The sequence below is a fragment of the Leopardus geoffroyi genome, chromosome A1, assembly GCF_018350155.1.
Source record: "Leopardus geoffroyi isolate Oge1 chromosome A1, O.geoffroyi_Oge1_pat1.0, whole genome shotgun sequence".
NCBI classification, from domain to species: domain Eukaryota; kingdom Metazoa; phylum Chordata; class Mammalia; order Carnivora; family Felidae; genus Leopardus; species Leopardus geoffroyi.
Genome location: NC_059326.1, coordinates 132,328,500 through 132,351,300, shown reverse-complemented (window position 1 = coordinate 132,351,300; position 22,801 = coordinate 132,328,500). Strand labels below are relative to the sequence as shown.

Sequence of the window (22,801 nt, the reverse complement as noted above, 5' to 3'; positions counted from 1 at the left end):
ATGAACAAGCTACAGGTATACACATCAACATGGGTATATTTCACATTCATAATGTTGAACAAAAGAATAGTCACAAAAGAAAACCTATAGTATGACTCCTTTTATATAGTCCAAAAATAGGCAGATTAATAATTGGGAGATGTATAATTACTAAGACAAGCATGGAAATAATGATTTTAAAAGTCAGAATATTAGTTACTTTTTGTGGAGAATACGAGGGATGTGTTTAGGGTTAAGTGTTTGGGAATTTCCTAAGGGGGGGGGGGGACACTTCTAGGGTTAAATATACATCTCTCAGACCCATATCCTCTACCTGTTATACTTACATCTGTGATATTTCATAATGGCAATTGATGACTCAGATGCATGGAAATATCCAGAATTATTATTTTCTAAGGGTTAATTAAAATAATTGTGATGTTAACTTACTTGAAAGTAGTAGGAAAGTAGCAGACACATTTTAGTAACATTATGCAAAAAATATTTTTATCACTTCATGTCCAGTTAAGAATTAAAATATGAAAACTATCCCCCCCCCCGAATACTTTAATCCAGGTTTTACTGTATATATCAGATATGGTTAGTAGGAAAATAAGTAGTACATTTTCTACCCAAAACATAGAAAAATTTTAGATCAATCTTGGAGATACTCCTACCCTTGCTTTCCCAGAGCCAATAATAGGTAAGATCTTAGTGACTTGTACAGTTCTATAGACAAACCCATTTCAAAAGGACTTTATTGCTGCTGTATTCCTAAATACATGTCCACTTCAAAAAGATCTATACGATTTTTTAATATTTTATTTCATATGGTATTTTATTCTTCTGCAAAGAATAAGATTTGTCTATATATTTAATTAGACCATATTAATACAAAGCTATACATACTTCTAAAGAATGGAAATAAAAATCCACTTTTTAAAAAAAATTTTTTTTTTAACGTTTATTTATTTTTGAGACAGAGAGAGACAGAGCATGAACGGGGGAGGGTCAGAGAGAGAGGGAGACACAGAATCTGAAACAGGCTCCAGGCTCTGAGCTGTCAGCACAGAGCCCGACGCAGGGCTCGAACTCACGGACCGTGAGATCATGACCTGAGCCGAAGTCAGACGCTTAACCGACCAAGCCACCCAGGCGCCCCAAAAATCCACTTTTGAGTAGAAGACTTTGTCCACAGGTCACCACAATGCATGCCTTCTGTATTGTCTGGGGGCCCTTCCATTGATTGGGTGATTTGGTATTTTTTGAACAACATGAACCATGATTAGAAGACCATTGATACCTGGGAACAAGAACTTTAAATGAAACAATAATTTTTGCTTCCTTCTAGGTTAAGCCAAATTTCTGTTTACTTTCAGAAAATAATTTTTTTCCCAGGGTATCTATTCTTAAACTCTTTTGGGGAGGTCCATATAGTACTTCCTCTAGGTTTTTAGGTTAATTTTCTATACCTACAAGTAATTATGTATAACAATTTTTAATAGACTTTTGAGTTAATGCTACTTAGGTGAATATATCTTATACTTTCTTTGTTATGCTATCAGCAAATATTTTTACCTATGGGACTCTGTACTTAAGTACTTCAGTACTTAAAATTTTCCCATTGATTTATAGTAGCACTTGATTTTTTTTTAACATATTTCAATCTTTTCATAAAGACTTGTAACTTTGTTGTAGATGGAGATGAAACTGATATTTTAGAAGAAATATTATGGAATTAAAGTACTAATTCTTTATTTCATGAATATTATGTTTTATCAAAATAGTCCATCTTCATTCAGTAGAGTTTTTACATTTGACCTCTTTTACCATTAATCTTAACATAAAAATTTGAATTTACTGATAGAATTGCATTTGTCTAGAATTTGCATATCTATGTAGATTAAAGATATTTTACATAACAAAATTAAAAAGCTTGCTATTTTAAAAATTCATCTAGAAATAGTTTTCCTTAATGATCTGCATGTCAATTTCCAAAAGTAAAATAAACAGGAAGTAAAAAGCATTCTGTCATGAAAACTGGATAAGCAGGTGAAAAAAAGTTTTCTATTAAGTACTTTGAACAGTGACAAGTGAACTGATTATAATAGCCAATAATAAAACCCATCTGTATTAGTACCACGTTTAATATTCCATCTAAATATTTTTCTTCATTAAAAATTAACCAAGTGGGGCATAAGTGAAAGGAAAGGGTATAAAGAGGACAGTGTTCTGCCCCTTGGGTTTTTGAATCTATCACTAATGAATAACATGGTTCAGTTTTTAAAAGGTATTAATTTCCTGCTGCACAAATACACATTTTTTATATAGCAAATTAACCTTTACATTTTAAGAAATATGACAAAATAGTAAGTAAATATGAAGCTCATTATTATGCATGGCTCTTTGTTACTTATCTATAAATGAAAATTTGTACTGTCCTAAATAATAGTTGAGGAACTTCTACTTGTGAAATTATTTTCCTTTGGCAAAGTGGATGGAAAAGATTTGGAAAAAAAAACACAAGTGCTGGCACAATTGACAGGAATGTTGGAAAAAATTTTTAAATGTTGGCATAGGAATTCTTTAAAAATTCTAAGTTACTCACATGTGAAATGAAAGTAAAAAAGCATCTGTCCTATTTTATGCACACTGACTTAAAAAAATGAACAATTATATTTAGCAAAGTATAAAGCTCTTTAAACTAAGGTATTCTGTCTGGTTTTTGGCGATCTTTATATTATTTGTTCCACTGAATTAAAATATTATGTTTGAGTGCAAGCATACTTTGAAAAGCAGAAATTGCAGAGAGAGGAGAACATTCTCCTTTCCAACTCTGATGACCCTAGATGAAATATGAAATTTTTGAGAGACTAAACACTTCTAATATACTTGAGAGAACTTTGGATTTTGGCCTCCTCTGTCATTCTGCCCATTTATTATTGAAATATTTCAAGAACCTTTGGACATGTCTTACTACAGCATCTATTGTTCTGCCCAAGTTAGGAGTATATAGATTAGGTCTTTAAGAATTACAACCATGGTTTTGTTTTGTTTTGTTTTTTAATTTTCCACATTTTATGTTTTTAATTCTACTACCAGATGTGGTTACATTTTCATGGAAAACAAACAAGAAGCTTAGAGCAATATGAAATTCTGTTTTGATTCCTTTAGAAATTAGTTTAAATCAGTGTTTGAAGGCCAACATGACATTTTCAGATTGTTGTCTGAGATGCTTTTATTGTGTCTTGGTGCTGGAAAAAACTATTGGAACTCTTATTCACATTTCAGTAAATGTATTCTATTTTGCCATGTGACTATTTATTGGTAGAATGTATTGCTTTTCATGCATCAAGTTATTAAAGCAAAGAGTTCAACACATGGTTTCATAATTGTGATGGAAATAGTCCATAGTGTACCTAATTTCCTTTGATCCTTTATGTTGAACAGTTCAGGCCGTGGTACTTGCCTTGATAATGAGCCTCCCAAGCGTGACTTTCTTTATCCAGCTGTGGCCCCAGGTCAGGTGTATGATGCTGATGAGCAATGCCGTTTCCAATATGGAGCAACATCACGCCAATGTAAATATGGGGTAAGAAGTCTTAATCCTTATGTTTAGTCACTTATATGTGTTCTTTCATGACACAAATATTAAGTTGGAATTTTACTGAGTGAAGTATACATTTGGTAACATCTTTAATGCAAATATGGCCTTTGACTCACTGCTTTTTTTCTGATATCATTTATCTAATATCTATTTCTAAATGAGTAATCTTAAATAAGTTTCAGATGTCTTGTGAGGGATGCAGGTAGAATTTTAATAATTTCTAACGTATTTCTTTTAAAGTCCTGAGTTTATAATGCCAACTTTAGTTTGTCTTTTGAAATGTTATGGTTTCGAAAATTTCTCCCTCCCGGCCTTTTCTGGTACTCTAATAATTGTGTTTAAGGGAATTTTCATATTGGCTAAGAGCCTTTATTTTAATTTATACTTTTTAGTACTGAGTCATTTCAAGTTGCTTCATTCACTGCCCACATTCTAACACAACAACTGAGTGGGGACAAGATGACATTAACCCAAATAGAAAAACAAGGAAAATTACTGTGGAAAAAAATGCAGGTTTCATAACTGACTCTTCATGTCTGCCTAAAAATGTGGGCAGTGGATGAAGCAACTTGAAATGACTCAGTATTAGAAAGTATAAGTTAAAATCAAATAAATAATATTATATATGTAAACAATAAAACAATTTTATAGAGAAGGAGATCAGTGACTAGTATAGAGACATGTTCATATACGTACCAGTGTAAACATACTGAATGAAAAAAATAAGGTTTTTAAATGACAAGTTGTTTATAAGAAGAATTCAAGTTTAGAACATAAGTTTAAAGGGTTGGTTTCTGTTTTTATGTAAATAGTGTTTAAAATCACTTAAAAAAATAATAACCGAAAACGAATTCAGTTTTAAGGTAGTAAAGACTAAACAATACACACATTGTACTGTGCCGATTAATCCTCTTGGGTACAGTACAAAGGAAAGTAATTTTCAAAATATCCCTTGGGTGACAAACATATTATTCACGGTAGGCTTTGGCAGCATATTTTATGCACTAGATTTGAAGATTTTGTGCAACTATCTAAATATCTAAAGCCTTGAATGAAACTTTGGTCTTTCTTGTCTTTCTGTAAAGAGTCTTCTTTTATTGTTTCTGTATGATTTTAGCTCCTTTTTTTTCTTGGGTTGCTTTTTCATATAGAAAAAGTTGGTCAAATTTCAGTTACCGACTTCTTATTTATTTGTAGCTTAGTAGGTTGAAATTCATGATTTAATGAGGTTACAGATTTTCTGTTCTTATCTTTGGTATCTCATATCTTTATTAGCAAGTGAAATAGTTAATCTACATTTTAATTTTTTATTGGAAATTGGGCTTTAACTGCACCTATGTATTTTCATATTAGATAATTTATATTATCAGTTTTGCAGAATCTATGGATGCATCTTTTCTTTCTTTAATAATTAATTAAAATTTTCATCTGATTATCCTATCTCTCTATTACAAATATCTCAGACTAGTTGATTTGAAGTGAGATAAATAGTAATTGTAAAATTGTATGCTTTAAGTTTATGTTCCCCATATTTAGCTTTAGATTCTATTTATGTGTTATGTTTATAAAAGCGTTTTTCAAATATTTATTTTGAGAGAGAGAGAGAGAGAGAGAGAGAGAGAGAGCCCACAAACAGGGGAGGGGCAGAGACAGAGAGAGAATCCCAAGCTGGCTGCGCTCTGTTGGTGCAGAGCTCAATGCGGGAGTTAACTCCATGAAATGTGAGATCATGACTTGAGCTGAAATTAAGAGTCAGACTCTTAACTGACTGAGCCAACCAGGTGCCCCTAAAAGCTTTTGTAATAGATATAAAATAACATTAGGAAAACTTGGGGAAAGACATTAGCATCTTACAATCCTATACAATTTCACATATTTTGTCATTAATCTTTTCACTTTGATTTGCAGCAAAATGGTTTTCTTAGACTCATGTACTATACGAAAATGCTTATGCTACCTTTTTATAATGTGCTATATATTGCCAAGAAAGTTTCTTGAGTCATAATAGATTCTGTACAATCACTCTCACTTCTTAAGCTTGTGCTCGAAAAATTGGGTTTACACCATTGGTAGCACCCAAACACACATTGTGTTTTATCTGGTGAATTCCTAAGGTTTTAAATTATTCTAAATACTTTTTTAGAAAACAGTAGCGGCTTTGAAAGTAGGAGTCCAGTCAGGTAAACAAGACATACTTCAGATGGCAGCTGAAGGGAAAACAAACCAGCCCTGATTTAGCTGTCAGGGGGTTATAGCATCCTGAGATGAACACTAGACAAAGTACTGGGGGCTTAGAAGAATACTACTACAGACTTTTAGTGAGGGGATAGCTTGGTGTTGGACATCAGGAAATGATCCCTCTTTCAACTAGCAGATCTCTAATGATGCCAGGGAAGATTTTAAGCAACTACAGAGTAACACATGACTGCAGCAGTGATCAGCTTTCCATCACTTCTGCTTCGGTTATTATGTGACCATTGCTAGGGTTACTTGTGATTATATCTGCAATTACAAAAAATGTCACTGAAATTCATTGTGAGCAGGTTCATTAATATACATGTTATAATTGAGAGTTTACATGAAAATTTTTATTTTTTATTCCACTTCAGGACAGCATCTTGTACCATTATCCTTGTAGATCATCTGTTTATGTTTTCTAGATATTTATCACTTCCAGTAGAAGTAGTGAGGAGATTGTAATGGCTATAAATACAAAGAACAAAACAGTATAGTGTATACAGAGTAAAATAGTTGTATAATGTAGCAATTTATAAATGTTATGTGGTTTGTGGTTTTACGTACTGTCTTTTTCTGGGATACTTCAGACTACTTTGATAAAAATTGTAATTGTTTATTAATATTTTGTAGATGGTGAAACTAAAATACAGAATTTGATTTACCTACCCTAAGGTTAAAACAAAAAATTTAAAAGGTCTAGGGGTGCCTGGGTGCCTCAGTCAGTCAGTTAAGCATCCAACTCTTGATTTCAGCTCAGGTCATGATTTCACAATTCGTGTTTAGTCCCAGCATCCAGCCCCATGCTGACAGGGCAAAGCCTGCTTGAGAATCTGTCTCTCCCTCTCTCTCTGCCCTTCCTCTGCTCAGGTGCATGCTCTTGAAAGAAATAAAGGAAGGAAGGAAGGAAGGAAGGAAGGAAGGAAGGAAGGAAGGAAGGATAGAAGAAAGGGAGGGAGGGAGGAAAAGAAAGAAGGAAAGAAAAGGAAAGAAAGAGAAAGAAAAAGAAAGAAAAAGAAAGTTCCATTTTCTGTTAGATGTAGTAAATATGTTAATAAAGATAGCAAATATATTTTATTTCAGGAGACACTGTTTATCAGTTTTCATCAAATGGTGTCTGTTTCTAAATATCTTCTTAAAACAAAACAAAACTCTCCATTTTATCCCAGTCTTTTTCGGGAGAGGGGTGATCTGGAAATCTGCCCCTAAACATATTTTCAGGTTTATAAATTCTCAGGTATTTGAAACTGTAGGTATGGATATGAGTTTTATTTTCTTTTACTTTATGTAAAAAGTTAGGACCTCTTCAAGGCAAGAGACAAGTACAGATGAGTAGCATATAAAACAAGATGCTACTAGAACACCTAAAAAAAATCTGCTAGCTGTATTAGTAGGTTTCTGAGGGTGACTGTGATGTGTTCTGGATGAAAATTCATCACAAATAAAACAGTATCAGTGTGTCCAAAAAATGTGTTTTTTTCTTTTTTTGCCTGTTTGGAGGAAAATTGCTGCCTGTAAAGCTCTGTAGAATCTATTGTCTCATTTCTCTTCCACTTTCCATTTGTCTCCTTTTTTCCTAGTAGAAAAGAATTATTAAAAGTAGATTAACAAAAACATTTTACATTAATAATAACAAGTTTAAACTTTGGAAGGAACTCACTAATGAGCCTATGTATTGTAGAGGATGTAGGTGATCTTTTGACTGCTTTCTAAAAAGCACAGATTAATTCAAGACTTAGTCTCAGACATAACTCTACATTTCTTTATTTTGTTACTACAAATCATATCCTAAATATTTTTTGCATATATACTTAATGGTTCTGTGTAGTTCAATAATATCCACTACATAATTTACTGGTAACTATCAGTTGGTGATTGCAGTAATCACATGACACTTTTTAACAGAAATAGAAAAACAACCCTAAAATTCACAGGAAACCATTAAAGACCCTGAGCGGCCAAAGTAAATTTGAACAAGAAGACCAAAGCTGGTGGCATTATACTTCCTGATTTCAAAATATATTACACAGCTACAGTAATCAAAATAGTATGGTACTAGTGTAAATACAAACAGACCAATGGAAGAGAAGAGAGACCAGAAATAAAGCCATGTACAGCCTATATGATCAATGACTCTTTGACTAGGGTGCCAACAGTACACAATGGTTATAGTCTCTTCTGTAAACGGTATTGGAAAATTGGACAACCACAGGTAGAAGAATGAATCTGATCCTTATACCATACACAAAAATTAACTCAAAATTGATTAGAGACTTAAATAAGAGACCCAAAACTATACAGCTCCTGAAAACAAACATAAGGGAAAAACTTCTTGATTTTGGCAATGGTTTCTGAGATGTGACACCAAAAGCATAAGCAACAAAAGCAAAAATAGACAATTGGGGCTACATGAAACCAAAAAGCTTCTACACAGCAAAGAAGACAGTCAACAAAATGCAAATACAGCGTATGGAAAGGAAGAAGATATTTGCAAATCATATATCTGATAAATTATTAATGTCCAAAATTTATAATAGCAATACCAAAAGAAAAAAAAAAACAAAAAAAGAGAACAAAAACCAGTAACCCAATTAAAAAATGGTTGAAGAACTGAATAGACATTTCTTAAAAGAAAACGTACAAATGACCTGTAGGTATGTTAAAAGGTGCTGATCATCACTAATCATCAGGGAAATGCAAATCATAACCATGATGAGGTATTACTTTACACCTGTAAAGATGGTTATAATAAAAATAAGTAAATAAAAGCAAATACATAATAAAATAAGTGTTGACAAGAATGTGAAGAAAAGAGATCCCTTGTGCACTTGTGGTGGGAATGTAAACTGGTGCAGCCACTATGGAAAATAGTATGGAAGTTTCTCAAAAAATAGAAAATAGAACTACTATATGATCCAGCAGTCCCACTTCTGAGTGTATATCCAAAAGAATTAAAATCAGCATCTCGAAGAAATATGTGTACGCTCATATTCATTGCAACATTATTCACAGTAGCTGAGACAGGGAAGCAACCTAAATGTCTACTGACAAAGAAATGGGTAAAGAATATCTGGTATGTACATACAATGGAATATTATCTGGGCCTGCAGAGATGGAGATCCCAACATTTGTGACAATGTGGATGAACCTGGAGGACATGCTAAGTGAAGTAAGGTAGACAAGGAAGTACAAATACTATATGATACCACTTATGTGCAGAATCTGAAATAGTCAAACTTATAGAAACAGGGTAGAATGGTGGTGGCCAAGAGACTAGGGAAAATTGAAAATGAGTAGGTACTTGTGGAAGGATACAAAGTTCAGTTATGTAAAATGAATAAGTCCTACAGGTCTACTGTACTGCATAGTACCTATAGTAAACAATACTGAATCGCGTACTTAAAATTTGCTAAGAGGGTAGAACTTATGTTAAGAACTTAAGTTCTGGGGCGCCTGGGTGGCTCAGTTCGTTAAGCATCTAACTTGATTTCAGCTCAAGTCACGATCTCACGGTTCATGGGTTTGAGCCCTGCATCGGGCTCTTTGCTGACAGCTTGGAGTCTGGAGCTTGCTTCAGATTCTGTGTCTGCCTCTCTCTCTGCCCCTCCCCTGTTCGGTCTCCGTCTCTGTCTCTGTCTCTCAAAAATGAATAAATGTTAAAAAAAATTTTTAAAAAAGAACTTATGGGGGCGCCTGGGTGGCTCAGCCAGTTAAGCGGCCGACTTCGGCTCAGGTCATGATCTCACGGTCCGTGAGTTCGAGCCCCGCGTCGGGCTCTGTGCTGACAGCTCAGAGCCTGGAGCCTGTTTCAGATTTTGTGTCTCCCTCTCTCTGCCCCTCCCCCGTTCATGCTCTGTCTCTCTCTGTCTCAAAAATAAATAAATGTTAAAAAAAATAAATAAAAATAAAATAAAAATAAAAATAAAAGAACTTATGTTCTTAGGGCACACACAAAATGAGGAAGCTTTTGGAGGTGATGGGTATATTTAGAGCATAGTTTGTGGTGATGGTTTCATGGATGTATACTTATCTCCAAATTCATCAAATTGTATACATTAACTGTGTAGAGCTTCTTTGTGTGTCAGTCATACATTAATAAAGTGGTTTTAGAAAGAGAGAGAGAGAGAGAGAGAGAGAGGAGTAATTGCTCATGAACAGGTAGATTTAAGGACCAAGATAATACCAGAGAATTTTTTTTTTCTTTTTCTTTAGTTTTTTTTTTTTTTATTTATTTTTGAGAGATGGAGAGGGAGAGACAGAGAGAGGGAAAGAGACAGAAAATCCCAAACAGGATTCACGCTGCCAGCACCAACCCCAACATGGGGCTCCAACCCACGACCTGAGCCGAAACCAAGAGTTGGATGCTTAACTGAGTGAACCACCCAGTGCCCCAACACCAGATAAATTTTATAGATACCATAGCTTTGTTTAATTTATGGAAATTTTTTTATTATCTATGAAGTTTGTCACTGTTCATATAGACTTACAATTTAGCACATAAATGCGTAATAATGTGTTGTACATTATTACTTACATTAGTGTAGAACGGAACAATGTTTTTATCAATGGACCATGTATTCTGAACCATAAAATGGAAACACATGATCTAATACATGGTTTCACAATGCAACAGAATATTTTAAATAAAATTCTTCTCACCATTCACTATTACCTATGACCTCAAATTGATTATTGTTAGATTTTACTCAGATACTGTTTCCAGTGACCAGCAGCCAATTTGTTCTTGTAAGCTTCAGATGGCGAAATGTATGACAAGCATGCAAAGTGTTTTTTTTTATTTATCTGGCACATGGCAGACATTCAATAAACATTTCCCTTTCTTCTATGAATATCTATGTCATCCATGATATCATTACTGTACAGTTGATATGCTGGTCAAAGTGCTGTAGGAGAATCTAAGCCATCTGTATTTGGGGAGCATATGAAGATATTCCAAGGGTCACATTTTGACACATTAACATCCTTCAGTCTCAGCTCAAATACATTTTGTCTTCAGACAGGCCTTCTGTCCAGTCTACCTATAGAAAAAGTCTTCTCCCAGTTTTTCTCTTTCACATTATACTTTTTATTTCCTTCATAGCATTTATTTCAAGCCATACTCATCCTGCTTATTTGATTACTCATTAACTATTTAATTGTGATCTTCTAGGTAAGGCTTTCCCTAACTAATTCCTCTAAAACTGCAGGTGCACATATGCATATCACATACACATGTGCATGTGTGCGCACACACACACACACACACACACACTCCCTGTCATTTTCCTCTATTTTCCTCAAGATTTATTACTTTTGCTAATTCATCTTTATTGCCTGCTTTAACCCCTAGAATAGATTTTACCTGGAGATAGGGATTTCAATCTATTTCATTCCCTGTTCTTTTCCCAGCACTTAGAACAGAGCCTGACACATGGTAGGTGCTCAACAAATATTTGTTGGAAGAATGAGTTGATAATTATAATAGAACATTAAGTTCCACAAGAGTAAGAATTCCACCTACCTTGTTCATGGCTGTTTATATAGTGAGTGGAGCAATGCCTGCTTTTATAATAGGAACTCAAAAAATATTTGTTGGATAAATGAATGAGAAGAATTATTTGCTGAAGAGTTAGTGGGGAGAGGACCTTTGTGACTACTTTGTGTATTTGAAGAGCTGACAGAAGAGTAGTGTTGCTGAAGCTCTCAAAGCAAGCCCTCATAAATGAGATAGGCAAAGAAAATAGGAGCCAAATCTTTTTGCACCTTATAGGCTGTGTTAAGAATTCTAGGTTTTTATCTTAAGAGCACTGGGTAACTATTGAAGGTGTTTTAATGAATGAGACCAAGAGGGATATCAATGTGCAGAAAATCACAGAATTTCTAAGACACATTGTGTTTTAGGAAACAAATGTAATTCTGTAATCTGGGGAAACCATGTTGGAAAATGGAAGACTTTTACAAAGTGGTCCATATGCTCCTCCCTCCCCTTTTCTCTTCCTTCCAAAGCACATTCTACACAGAATACTAAAGCCGCTCTGTCACTGTTGTTACTCCCTGTAGCAATACCCTTGCTTTTGTAGGTAAATGTAAATTTATTCTTTTTATACTGTAGGGTACTGCACTATAACTCAGATGAAATGAGTGAAAATGTTTACGTATAGAAATTCCATAATTTTGGCTTAAAGATTGAAGAATTTTGAGTCTCATGATGGAAACAGAACATACAAATAGAAAGTATGATGTAACTTTGGAAATTTTAAGCCTTCTCATTGATTTTGAATCTTTCCAGGGAAAATGTGTTTGTGTCACACTCTGTATTTTACTTACAGGTCATCAATTAAGTGATTAATGATAAAATAATCTATAAATGGTTAAATACACCATATTTGTTCCACCCGTTCAGCAATGACAGATTTTTAGTATCTAATATTAGAAATGGAAGGTCACAAGGAATATATATGGTTATATATAAAATTGAAGTTATTGATTTGTAAGAAGAAAGTACGGTTGATATTCAGTCAACCCCAGTGAATTGTGCACATTTTCACACCTAAGAAAATCTAACTAGTAGGCCAGTTTGTTATCAAAAGCTATTTGGCAGGGTGCCTGGGTGGCTCAGCTGGTTAAGCATCTGACTTGGTTTCCCCTGGGGTCATGATCTCATTGTTCTTGGTTTGGGGCCCTGCGTCGGGCACTGCGCTGACATTGTGGAGCCTGCTTGGCTTTCTCTCTCTCTCCCTCTTTGTCTGCCCCTCCCTGCTCATGCTTTCTGTCTCTCTCAAAATAAATAAATAAACTTGAATAAAAATAAAATATTTTTTAAAAGTTGTTTGGCAAGCGTAGAATTAAAATAGAGGATGGTATAAAGTATTTATATTAAAAAAAATTTTTTAATGTTGTATTTATTTTTGAGAGAGTGAGAGTGCGAGCAGGGGAGTAAGAGGGGGACAGAGGATCCAAAGCAGGCTCTGCACTGACAGCAGTGATCCTGATTCAGGCTCACGAACTGTGAGATCATGAACAGAGCTAAAGTCTGACACTCAACTGACTGAGCCACCGAGATACCCCTAAATTATTTTTATTAACATGTTAATTAATAACCATAAGAATACCATCAAGCTATATCTGCCTGAAGTATAGCTATTTGCAGACAGGGTGGCCTGCTAAATATAAGATAGTTGAGTTGTCTAATCGGGGTATCCTCCCCCTGGAGGGTACTTAATAAAGCCTGACGTGTTTTGTCTCTCAGACTCAAGTTTTTAATGTTTTAATGCTTACTACCTTTTGTTTATTATTTTATCACCACCAATTAGCTAAGATTCAAGTCATTATTTCTTTCTACTTGAGAATCACTCTAATAAAAAGACTTTATTAGTCTTTTTAAGGAATTGTTGGCTACCTACCAATTCTTTTTTAAGAGATGCAGATAACTTGGGAAAGGATGATAGTGAAATACTTAGAAGTACATATAAGGGAAGTTTAAAGAAATGGAGTTTGAGTAGCCTATAAAAAAGGAAGTTAAATGTTGGTCTTAAAACTGTCTTCAGGCTTTGGAACATTTATTATAGTTTGATTGTTGGTAACAAATTGTTCTCCTTCCCTACCAAGAGCATAAAAAAAACACAGTCATCTTCATTTTTACAGCTGGAAGGTTGTAGATTTGGTAGTAGGAAGAATTTCAAGTTATTAAATATTGGAATGTTGCACTGAGGGAGATTGTAGAACCACTTTCCTTGAAGATGTTAAGGTGGTATAAATATTCTACAGTGTGGTTTGATATGGAAATAAAATTCATGGAATTATTTTAGCACCTCAATATTCTTTTGGAGTCCAAACTTATATACTTAACAAAAAGTTGATTTTATTTTTATTTTTCCTTAAAAGTCAATCCCAAATTTTAGGTCTGTAGTCCCTGGTAATCTTAAAGATCAGGTATTTTTACTTTGTGTTTGCTTCTTATTAAAAAAATAAAAGACAAAAAACAAAACACATTTATTTTATTTTGAGAGAAGGGTGGCACAGGGGCAGAGAAAGAGGGGGGCAGAGAATCCCAAGCAGTCTCCTCACTGTCAGCATAGAGCTTGATCTTGAACCATGAGATCATGACCTGAGCCGAAATCAAGAGTTGGATGCTCAACCAACTGAGCCACCCGGGCAATCCACTTTGTGTTTGCTTCTTAGAGGTAGTTTTTTAAACTATTTAATCATTTTCTTTTAGCCTCTTCATATTAATAATTATTTAACTTGCATTTCTAGATTAGTTCTTTGATATATGTGTGTGTGTGTGTGTGTGTACACACACACACACGCATAGATATATATAAATGTATGCATATATATTTGTATGCATAAATACAACAAAAATATATGTCTTTCTAGGATCTCTTGTTTTTAAATTACCCACACAACAGGATTAACCTATTTAAAGATGAAATAAGGGTACATTATTCTCTTTCTTCAGATAGCTACTAAACACCTGGAGCCAGGCCATGGGGTCACCATATGTTGGTTTTCAATTTTCCTTTGTGTGATACCATGATAAGTAACCTTTCTAATCATTGATGCTCCTTTCTGACCTCTTCAGGCTCTGGTCTCCCCCTTGGCCATCAGGATCCTTTATTGCAAACAGCTGTTGAGAGATGTTACTGATAGGGTAATGAGGACAAAGAAATTGTTTCATATTCAGAACCAAAGACCCAAGATGGCATAGGATTTAGGGTTTCCCAAGGGCAGAAAATGTGTATATCTTTCTTCTATGATCTTTACAATTGTTTACAAAAATTTAAAAACAAAACCAGCTAGCAATAAAGAGGCCATTTTCTCTTTGTTTACTGTTTTACTTCCTTAATGATGTAGTAATTATCAAATGGTTTGATAATTTTATAGTATCTCTTTTTCTCTATGTAAACTGATAATTTAAATTTTCCCAGGTAAATCATAGGGCTCCTCTTCCCATTTTTAAGTATCATTTAACAGCTAGAATTATGAAAACATCCAGTTGTATTGAAAGGGTTTTTGGCTATAAAATAATCAATTATTCTGCTCTGATCAGCAGAGATCCAGTTAAGTTTTTTACAAAGTTGTTTTCTGAATATCAAGTATATTATTTTACATTAGATAATTACTTTAAAATTCTAACCTTTATATGTATTTTTATTATGATTTATGTTTGCTATTTTTTTTATTATTGTTAATGGTTGAAAAAGGTATCATTCATTTGAAAAATCAAATAGACTAGAAGTCTAGGAATTGATATTAAAATTTTAAGTAAGTAAAAATATTTTAAATGTCTTGTCTCATGGAAGATCATGGAATACTTTTGAAGAGTATGGTAACAGTATCTTTTAAAAATCCAAATACAAAGTGTTATTATATTCAGAAGTTCCAATAATAAGAACAACATATAAGTTGATGGCTAAACTCATATAATGAATGTTTATGTTATGAATTGGTAAATAATAGTCTTAATTTGGAGATAGCTTCCTTTAAAATACAGGCAAAGGATAAGAGGGTATTATGAACATTGAGTGATATTTTATATTACATTAGATTACAAGTAAACATTTTCTAATTGGCTAGTGACTTTATTCAACTGTGGTACATTTAAGAGAAATGGGAAAGTAGTTTAGTTGTGTGGAGATATTTTAGGCATTAATATTAGACACCTGATTCAAACCCGATTTAATTTGGATTGAAGCAAATTGCTAAATCTTTCTGAACCTAAAGTTTCTTACACTTTCTGAGAAGATTGTAGTGATGATTGAATAGATACAAATATGAATAGACCTAGCCTGGGTATAGGTATAGACCTATACCCTGAAAAAGTGTTATTGTTAGTTCTTCTTTTCTTTTTTTCCTGCCTACAATATTGCTACTTAGAAGTTGTAAAGTGTAAGCTTAGGATCTTCAGTAATGAGCGATTCAGTTTTATCTCATCATTCTGACTTTTGGAAGAATTTGCTATACACTGAACTCAAATCTCTCCCTTTGGCTTTTATCCATTTATTCAACTGAATTCTCTTCTAAGCTAGCATGTGTATTTTTTTGTTTGTTTATTTTGAGAGAGAGAGAGAGAAAGAGGGAGAGAGAGAGAACCAGAAAGGGAGGGGCAGAGAGAGAGGAGAACAGAGGACTGGAAGTGGTCTCTGTACTGACAGCAGAGAGCCTGATGAGGGGCTTAAACTCACAAAGCCGAAGTCAGATGCTTAACTGGCTGAGCTACCTAGGTGCCCTGGCATGCATATTTTGTCTCCGATTCTTTATATAATTGGCTTTTTAATGTCTAGGAAAAGAGTTTGAGTTTCAAAAACATGACAAACAGTAAATACAATCACTTCTCCAGATATAAAAGCAGAAAATGCCAGAGAAATAAAATGAACAAAGCATAATTAAATATCATTTATTTAGCTACAACATGTGTTTCTGTGATGAGAAGACACATAGGAAAATTGACAGACTGTGGAATGATGCCAGTCTAATGTATAAGTCTTGTTTGTTCATATATGCTTATTTCCTAGTGCGTTAATGATGTGATGCTCAGGTAAGCTTTCCCACAAAGAGAAAATTTGTAGTATTATATATAGTGTCATAGAAAAACAGCCAACTCCAAAGAAGTGTCTTTATTGTCCATAGTAGATAACTTAATGGCTCCATTCCCAAAACTCTATTTAAACAAATCTATTAAAATCATGAGGCCAGATGAAGAACCTGTAAATATATATCCCTTTGTGTTATTATTTTTTTTAATTTTTTTTCAATGTTTATTTATTTTTGGGACAGAGAGAGACAGAGCATGAACGGGGGAGGGGCAGAGAGAGAGGGAGACACAGAATCGGAAACAGGCTCCAGGCTCTGAGCCATCAGCCCAGGGCCTGACGCGGGGCTCGAACTCACGGACCGCGAGATCGTGACCTGGCTGAAGTCGGACGCTTAACCGACTGCGCCACCCAGGCGCCCCAGTGTTATTTTTTTAATGACTGATAAAGAAGCTGTAACTTGAAACCTATTCATAAAAACAATTTTTATGAAAATGGTTTCTGTTGAAGGCAGATACCCTCAAAGACCTACATCTCGAAGGAGAAAGCATCACAAGTCACAGGGTTTAAGGCTACAAAGGATCAATTGATTGGGCTGCTGGGATCAAATGGCAGCAGAGATTTAAGAATGCAAAGTTTTTCATTAGAACTCTTGATGTTTTTGTTTGTTTTCTGGCTACAAAACTACCTAGATTTTCAGTGGTCTGTTCCAACCATATTTTCCCCATAAACCCTGTTTTCTTCATAAGTAATTTTGTATAATGCAAGGGTTTTCACAGAATGCATTTATTACATTTCAGCAGAAAGCTTGTATATATCAGAACCAAGAGAGGAAGGTAAGGGTGTGCCAGAAATGAAGAGGAGTTTTAGTTCAAGTGCCAAGCTGGTGAGCTGATGTTTTCTATGTTAGGATAGGAGACGTCTTGGGCATGACTGAAGGGTCATTTATACTGTGAAGAAATAGGTAAATGGAAATGACAAGTAAGCTTGTCTGCCCTTTGCTTTGGATGGGGAAAAACAGCTCACATGAGAAATTGAAGCTCCTAGGCTTGTGACTCACATAAGAACAGAGTATGACTTTGTACAGTCTACCTATGTAGTGTTGACCAAATAGATCAACGTGAAAAGTGGTGAAACAAAAAACAACTGAAACTTGGGAGTGTATAATAGAAACAAATGTGCAAAGCTACACTTCTACAACTCAGGAAGCACAGGATGTTCCAAGAAAAAACAATATTCCCTGAAGATAAGCTTGAATAGAAAATAGCAAACAGCATGAGGAAACAATCCACCATGAAGTGAAAGATTAACACCCCAATAGAAAAATATATGGTAAATATGAAAAGAATTTAAGAGACATGGCGGTTAGAATGACAATATCCAATGTAAGTTGAATAGAAGTTCCAGAAGAAGGAATGGTGAAGTGTATATTAAAAAAGATAATAACTAGTAATTTTTCAGAATTAAAGAATCATATGAATTTAAAGCATGAACCCCAAGTTGATAAATAAAAGAACACCTAGATAACGGTGGTGAAACTGCGCTACAGCAAAGACAAACTCTCGAAAGCAACTAGAGTTCATCACAAAGAAACAGTGATTAAGACCGAGAAATGATTTTTCATCAGCCTCCATAGGTACAGGTGACAATGAACTTAACACCTTCAAATGCTGAGATAAAATAAATGTTAGCCTAAAATTCTATATACAATTAAAATATCATTTTAAAATTGAAGGCTAAATAAATGTATTTTGAGACCATTAGGAACAAGTGTTCCTTGCTAAATTAACTCTTAAAGGATGCACGTCAACAGGAAAGAAATTGAATTCAGAAGATAGTGGTAAGACATAGGAGACAACTGATTAATAAATACATTGATATGATGAAAAAAATATTGATTATCAAGTTTTGGGCAATGAGTGGTTCACAAGCTTTTAGGTTTTTGTAGGCAAAGAAATTTCTCCCTGAAAATTAGCAAATCAACACAGGGATGCCAATTTTTAATTTTGCCAACATTTTGCAAAGACTGCCATTAGCACCCACACCCTGCCTTCAGGAACCTTACAGTCTATTGTAGCACATAAAAAGTAAAAGGAATAAAACTAATAAATTAGAAGAGGCCATTAAAATAAAAAAATTAGTTTCATGAAAAATCTTACCACATTGACATCATTCTTCTAATTTCGTCACAGAATATCAAAAACTCTAAAGAGCAGTACCAGTCTATAACATTTGAGCTACTGTCTGATTATACCCTACCTTCTCTCTGGTTCCTGTAAATTCTGTGGTAGTGTTATGTTTTCATAACACTAACATAATGCCTGGTGAATGCCAGGTGAATGCCTGGTAGATGTTCTAATAATATTCTTGAATGAATGGGAAATAATGTCATTTTGTCTTACCAGACAAACCTCCTCATTGGTTACAAGTTGAGTCCATGAAATTAGAGAGTCCATTTCTAATTTTCAGTGTTATGTAACAGAGATTCCCTTAATGAACACTGTTGATAACTTCTCTCACCTTCCATGAACTCAAGGGCAAGCACAAAACCCACATTTTTCCTAGAGAGTCTCCCAAAATAAATTTTAGGGTTAGAGAAGGGAACCATCCTAACAAACAGGAAATGGCTTATTAGTTCATAGAAATCATGAGAGTAATCTTAATAAATCTTATCATCTCCTATAAAGGAGGATGTGAAAGAGAACTATGTTCTTCTAGAGCTAAGCTGGTGGGTAGTCAAAAAAATCATCAATCTCTCTCAAAACTGTACTCTATCTTATATATTTTATTTAGGGATATTAATCCATCTACTATGATGGTTTTTTGTGTTTTTTTTTTTTTTAATTTATTTAAGCAGTCTCTACACCCAATGTGGGGCTTGAACTCCTGAACCTGAGATCAAGAGTCACATGATCCACTGACTGAGCCAGCCGGGCAACCCCTACTATGATGGCTGCTATATAAATTCCCCAAGAGCCAAAAAATTTCAGAATACATTTAACTTATTAGTGAACAAGCTTGGGACCTACTTTAGGGTACTTACATGGCAACTGATATACATATGCATATACCTATGCAATAAATATATGCATTCATGTTCTAGGATCCAGCAGTTTAAAGAAGGGTATTTCTGAACATACGAATGTGTTCCTATATTCTTTCATGAGGTGTGCCTCTTGCTATCTTGGTATGAGATAAAATTTTCTTAGTTTTTGTCTTTCGAGTGAGTATTTTTTTTATCTTGGGAAGTCTTAATGGAGATACCACAATCTTTATTACCCAAGTTGACATTCTGGATAAGAGATTTGTCTAAAAACTCTTCAGAGCCTTTTCTGAGAGTAATTTAACATCTTGTAAGTATTTCCTATGCATAGATTTACAGTTGCATACTTTAAACAGTAATTTGTGAGAAGTTAATGCCCTAGCAAAATTTGAATCCCCATGAGCCCGCTTGGTAATATAATCCTGTTAGCAGTGGGAATCTACCTTTCAAAACGTGTCATTCTCTATAGAATAAGGCTCTGTCAAAGGGCTGTGTACTGTGAATCCTTGAGATTAAAGTTTTGGAAATAGTATCTTGAGCACTTGCCATTTTAGGTAGAGATTTTCAAGGCACTTTTGGAAAATAGAGTTTCTGTAAGTTGACTGCATAGTATGTTTTCCTAATAGATGCTATGAACATTGTCCTTTTCAATGATAGGTTTTTCATTTCACAGTTCTATCTAAACTTAGGCTTCTTTTACTTTTGTCTTAAGTAAGATTTAGACATAATAAAAATCATAAAGGTTCAGAAGTATGTATAGTCCAGGATTATGGATAATTTTTTGTAATCTTTTTTTTAATGTTTTTATTTATTTTGAGAGAGAGTGTGTGCGAGCAGCGTAGGGGCAGAGAGAAGGAGGATGGAGCATCTGAAACAGGCTCTGTGCTGACAGCAGTGGCTTGAACTCACTATGAGATCATGACCTGAGCTGAAGTCAGATACTTCACTGACTGAGCCACCCAGGTGTCCCTTTTTGTAATCTTAATACATTTTTCTAGCAATGCTTCTCTGTTTTTGTGAACACATTTTTCTTTGAATATGGTTATTTTTGATGCATGGGACAGTATTTTAAAACCCTAAAATGTTAGTTCTACTGCTTTTCTAATATTAAACTAAAATAATATAATTAAGAACATATATTAGGAAACTGTCTTCTATAGAAAAGGAATACCAAAATAGTATAAATGACCTTCTCATTAAATAGGAACTGAAGGTTTGAAAGAAAGTAGAATTTGTAATACATTGAATTGTAAGAACAGGAAAATTATCCTTATATAATGATCCACAGTACCTGCTGTTTTTCTTTTTTTAATGTTTCAACTCTCTTCTAGTTCAGTAGTTCTCCAAATAGAGTTTAAAGTAGATAAATAAAGTAAAATTTAAGTAGATAAATAAAGAAGACATTGAAGTAGATAAATAAAGTCAGTAAAGTAGGTATAGATTAGATTTATTCAAAAGCATTTTAAAAGTCTAATAGAAATTGTATGTTTCCTTTTGTGCCTGGTGGGAAGGAGCACTGCAAAAAGGAGCCCAAAGAGGTCCCTTCAATATGCTATATGCTCTGGGGCATTTCTCCTTGTAGGAATGGTGAACCAGCGAATTAAATATGTTACTGCTTTATTTCTGAATTGTGTTTATGTGACATAAGTTTTATGTTTGAGAGTTAAAAGAGCAGTTGGGGAGTAATAGCATTAAAGGGAATGTTATACATAAATTTATCTTTGCACTCCAGATTAATATATTTTTATTACATATATATATTATACTAAATAGTCCTAGTTTAACTCAATCACATTTTCTTTTAAATGCTTATTTATTTATTTTGTGGAGAGAGAGCATGAATGTGAGCAGGGGAGGGGCAGATGAGAGAGAACCCCCAAGCAGGCTGTGAGCTGTCATCACAGAGCCCAAGGCAGGGCTCAATTTCATGAATCTTGAGATTATAACTGAGCCGAAATCAAGAGTCAGGTGCTTAACCAACTGAGCCACCCAGGTGTCCCTAAACACTTGTAATATCAGTAATGGTGCTAGCTTTAATGATACATAAAAAGAAACTGAAAATTATGAACACTTTCTTCAAAGTAGGGTTTTTGTTTTTGTTTTTCCTGTTAGTTAAAACAGTTCAGCCAGATATATGTTGGCCAGGTTACTTTAAGTAAGATTTGACAGACTGGGATGCCTGGGTGGCTCAGTCTTTGTTAAGCATCCGACTTCAGCTCAGGTCATGATCTCATGTCTCATGAGTTTGAGCCGCATTCAGGCTCTATGCTGTCAGCACAGAGCCTACTTTGAATCCCGTCTCCCTCTCTCTCTGCCTCTCCCTTGCTCACGCTCTCTTTCCTTCTCTCAAAAATAAATAAACATAATAAATAAAAAAAAAAACAAACATTGACAGATCACTATAGTATGAACAAAATTAAGTATTTTATATATATTGCCAATATTAGAATAAGTTTTGTAATTCTTGGCATGTAATCCATGCTAAGGTAGAATAAGAAATCATAATAAAGAAGACAAGACAGCTCTGAACAACGTCTGAAATACGTCACTTATGAAAATAACACATAAATAGCAGCATTTGTTCAAAACAACATTTCCCTTTCATGCAGGTGGGCTACACTGATGAGCTGCAAATAATATTGCTAGATTAGAAACTACACCCTGCCCATGCCCAGGGTCTCTTTTTTTCTTTTTAAAATGGTCTTTATTTGGGGTGCCTGGGTGGCTTAGTCTGTTAAGCGTCCAACTCTTGATTTCTGCTCAAGTCATGATCTCGGGGTTGGTGAGATTGATCCCCACGTCAGGCTCTGTGTTGACAGGGCAGAACCTACTTGGGATTCTCTCCCACCCTCTCTCTCTGCCCCCTGCCCCTGCTCTTTCTCACTTAAAATAAATAAACATTAAAAAAAATAAAATAAAGTAGTCTTTATTTGAATTCTTTGGTAGGTCAAGGAAGGCATCTACCTGGTAACACTTTATTAATAATTGGTAAGTTTTGCTAGTGTATATTTTTGAGAGCAATAAACATATATCCTTTCTACATTTTCATCCCTTCTCCCTACTCTTCTATAGTAGTGAAATTTCCTTTTTTTTTTAAGAATTTTTAAAAAAGATTTTCTCTTTAAGCAGTATCTACACCAAAAGTGGGGCTCAAACCTGCAACCCTGAGATCAAGAGGCACATGCTCTACCAACTGAGCCATCCAGACACCCCAGTTTATTACTGAAAATTCTGCATGTCCACTAAAATAAGATTATAAAGAAAAATGTTTAAATGACTCTGCAAAATGGGTAACATCTTCCATAAGAACCGCCTTCAAAGTCTTCATCCCTTATGCTTCAACAGCAGAAAAACACCTGGGATGTCTTTTTAAAGTAATGCTGAGTGTACATAGGTATATTT

The 22,801-nt window shown here is 34.4% G+C and overlaps 1 protein-coding gene across 10 annotated transcripts in view; it reads left to right on the top strand.

The window, feature by feature from the left end:
• The window catches only part of ADAMTS6 (ADAM metallopeptidase with thrombospondin type 1 motif 6), a 321,406-nt gene that overhangs the window by 174,052 nt on the left and 124,553 nt on the right, over positions 1–22,801 (top strand). For 9 of the 10 annotated variants that reach the window (XR_006716243.1, XM_045494585.1, XM_045494539.1 and 6 more), the window contains one exon: positions 3,430–3,571. The exons of the other annotated variant lie outside the window; for it this stretch is intronic. Coding sequence is in view for 8 of the 9 variants with exons in the window: in XM_045494585.1 (XP_045350541.1) it covers positions 3,430–3,571 (142 nt within the window). In the remaining variant the exon portion in view is untranslated. The remainder of the gene's footprint in view (positions 1–3,429; positions 3,572–22,801) is intronic. 10 annotated transcript variants of the gene reach the window in all.